Below are 2,886 nucleotides of genomic sequence, written 5' to 3'. Positions count from 1 at the left end.
TTATTTAATTAGTAGATATTATTAAATCTATATTGCATGTAATTCAAATACATATAAATGTACTGAGGACGGTCTTTTTCACGGGAAAAAATCTGATGAATGCATAAGTAAGCAGACAGTGAGTGCAAGTCGTTGAAAAGAGAAAGCATACATGAGAAAGAACGTAGATGAACAGTAGAGGGGAGGACGGAAAATCAGAAGTCTGTCTGGTAACGGGAAGGTGGTGGAGGGCAGGGTCATGTGGCAAGTGGTTATTTTCTTGTAGTGGCTGCTACAGGCATGAGAGTTGTCCGCTAATTAGCGGAATTCCGCTTTTTTAATTCTAAAATCTGCCGATTTTGAAATGGATTCCGCTTTTCGGACCCGCGATAATATTGTGTCCATTTCTATGTACCGTGTTGTCGAAGATTACGAGCGTTCTGATTGGCTGTTGTAGCAGATACATACTGTACAGATTTGTACCAGAACCCGTAATATCTTCAGCTAATTTCTCTGTTACTCACTCAGGGATGTTCCCACGCCAGGCGGTGCCGCCCGTTACTTTTGATTTCCAACCGGCACTCAAAACAAATTGCCGTTTTCCGCCCGTAACAAAATTACATCAAATAGGACATCATCATTTACGAATGGTCCATTGAGTGAATTATTGTAGAAAGCATTCAACAACAAATTCTGATTACCCGGCACTCAGCATTTTCTGGGAACATCCCTGCTCACTCTCATGCCTGCTGCTTTGAGTACATCTAATGTAACTATAGGTATGGGAAACTGTTCTGCTAGATGTGATTGTAGACAGTGTACATGTTGATAGTAGTAATCAGAAAGGTTGAGTTATCGCGTGTGGCATTTCACTACACGGGGTTTCTAACTTTGCAAAACAGTATGAGTAAACCAGGTGCCAACTTTTCTTAGGTGTCACACATGCCAAGGAGAAGGGATGATACTGTGTGTGGTGTGTCAGGGCTACAAGCAAGTGCGCAACTACATCCGCCTGAAGATAGATTAGTAAGTACTGTGTGTGCGTGTGCGTGTGCGTGCACACGTGTGTGTGTGTGTTTGTTATAGCTTTATAACGGGACTGTGTATGTGCGTGTGTGTGTGCGTGCGTTCGTGCGTGTGTGTGCGTTCGTGCGTGTGTGTGTGTGCGTGCGTGTGTGTGTGTGTGCGTGCGTGCGTGTGTGTGTGTGAGTGTGCGTGCGTGTTATAGAGTGGCTTGTGCATGAGTGACGAGTGAATTGATTCTAAAATCGAGAATTTGTGGTCCGCTGTTCAACACAGTTCAATTTCTTTACAGCACTAACCATGTCAGCGAGTATGTCATAGAAAGAACTGAAATGCCCGACCACCTTATCAAAAATGTTGAGGGTCAGGTGATTCTCCAGCAGCAGTTTGCAGCGGTGAGTAATACAATCATCCCTGTCAGTAGGTTGCAGTTGTACGGATTTGTTTTCATCGAGGTTTGTGGATTATTTGTAAACATGCATGGTTACAGTCAGAAAAGTAGGAGCAAGCTGCAATTGTTTCATTCTTAAAGACTTTAAGTACGAAGTTGTGGACCTAAGCAACTGTCTCAGTAAATTGAGTAAGTTAATAAATAGTATTAAATTTTTGCTTTAACTATAGGTGTCACCACTGATTGGCTTCCTTGATGGAGAAATGGTTGAAGCCTCTATAAAAATGATAAATGATGACAAAGCATCTCATGCAAATGAGTATATTTTGCAGCAGGTAGGTAATCATTAGGCTTGATGTTATACCTGTGTTATTTTACGATTATACATGTTATAATAATGTGTATGAGATAAAAGTTCGAAAAAGAGTGATTGTTTATGGTGAGTATTAACATCAGGTCTCATGTGCTAGACACTGCATTTTTCTTGAATGTTGATTAAGAAAGCATCTTGTTCTTATTTCCATAATCACAGAATATACTAACAATAGATATTCTACCACGTTGTTGTTGAGCATATTTGTCTTGTTTTTTAGCTGTGTTGCTAATTAGTTTCAGGGAGAATCGCCTAATTACGTTTGAAATTAGAATACACATACTGCACAATAAAATTTGCAGTGTTATATTTTGAACATAAATGTGCAAAATGTCCTAATGTGGAACTTTTTTTTATCATAGTTATATGTTGATGTTCTATAAAGTTTCGCTCATGATAACCACATTTTGCTTGCTCTATCAAGCGATAGCTGTGAAAATTTAGTAGCGTCAATAATTCTGTTTCAGCGCCAGACTTTACGCGCCGTTCCTGTCTCGGAGGTGCACTGCATGTGGAAGGGCAGTGCTGGTCAGTTCTGGGTGTATGGCAACGAACGTAAGATCCATGCTCCTGATTACCCAGACAAGTGTTGCTGCGGTTGCTCTGTCCTGTAGTTACAACAATATGCCTTTCTTCGTGTTCTTCGCTTATTATATATACGGAAATATTCTTTCTCATTAGAAATGTGCTGTTATTTGCAAACTATTCAAAATTTATAAGTACGGTTTTTGTTATATTTGTGGTTATGGCGCCTGTCACCACATTGAAAGGCTGCATAAGCACGGATTCACGTAGTTGACACGAGAAATCTTAAACACAGGTTTTTGAGTAATTTTGCATTGATACTGAACAGTATAATATGGTACATATTGGAAATAATGAGTTTCCATTTGTGGAACTTTTTGCAGATATATTTTCATTTTTTGGTTTTTATCATTATTATCATTGGTCATTATTGCAATCAGCTTATTACGTGCCTTGTAGTTTTGTATAGTAAGCCTACTATATAAGGGGTTGTCCTCCTTTCTTGATTGCCAGCTAGTAAACATCAGGAAATAACAGTCGCATTATACCTTGTAGTGCTGAAAGTTAGATTCAGTGAGTTATGAACCATTTATCA

General features: G+C 39.3%; 1 protein-coding gene across 1 annotated transcript in view; it reads left to right on the top strand.

The window, feature by feature from the left end:
* The window catches only part of LOC106820642 (protein SSUH2 homolog), a gene marked incomplete at its 5' end in the record, with an annotated part of 21,458 nt that extends 18,781 nt beyond the window's left edge, over positions 1 to 2,677 (top strand). The window contains 4 exon segments of the mRNA XM_014825148.1: positions 913 to 1,005; positions 1,295 to 1,397; positions 1,624 to 1,728; positions 2,234 to 2,677. Coding sequence (XP_014680634.1) covers positions 913 to 1,005; positions 1,295 to 1,397; positions 1,624 to 1,728; positions 2,234 to 2,380 — 448 coding nt within the window.
* Positions 2,678 to 2,886: the final 209 nt, after the last annotated feature.

Source organism: Priapulus caudatus, unplaced genomic scaffold (assembly GCF_000485595.1).
Source record: "Priapulus caudatus unplaced genomic scaffold, Priapulus_caudatus-5.0.1 Scaffold42, whole genome shotgun sequence".
Classification (NCBI taxonomy): Eukaryota; Metazoa; Priapulida; class Priapulimorpha; order Priapulimorphida; family Priapulidae; genus Priapulus; species Priapulus caudatus.
The sequence above is the reverse complement of the archived record's forward strand: the minus strand, read 5'-3'. Positions and strand labels throughout refer to the sequence as shown.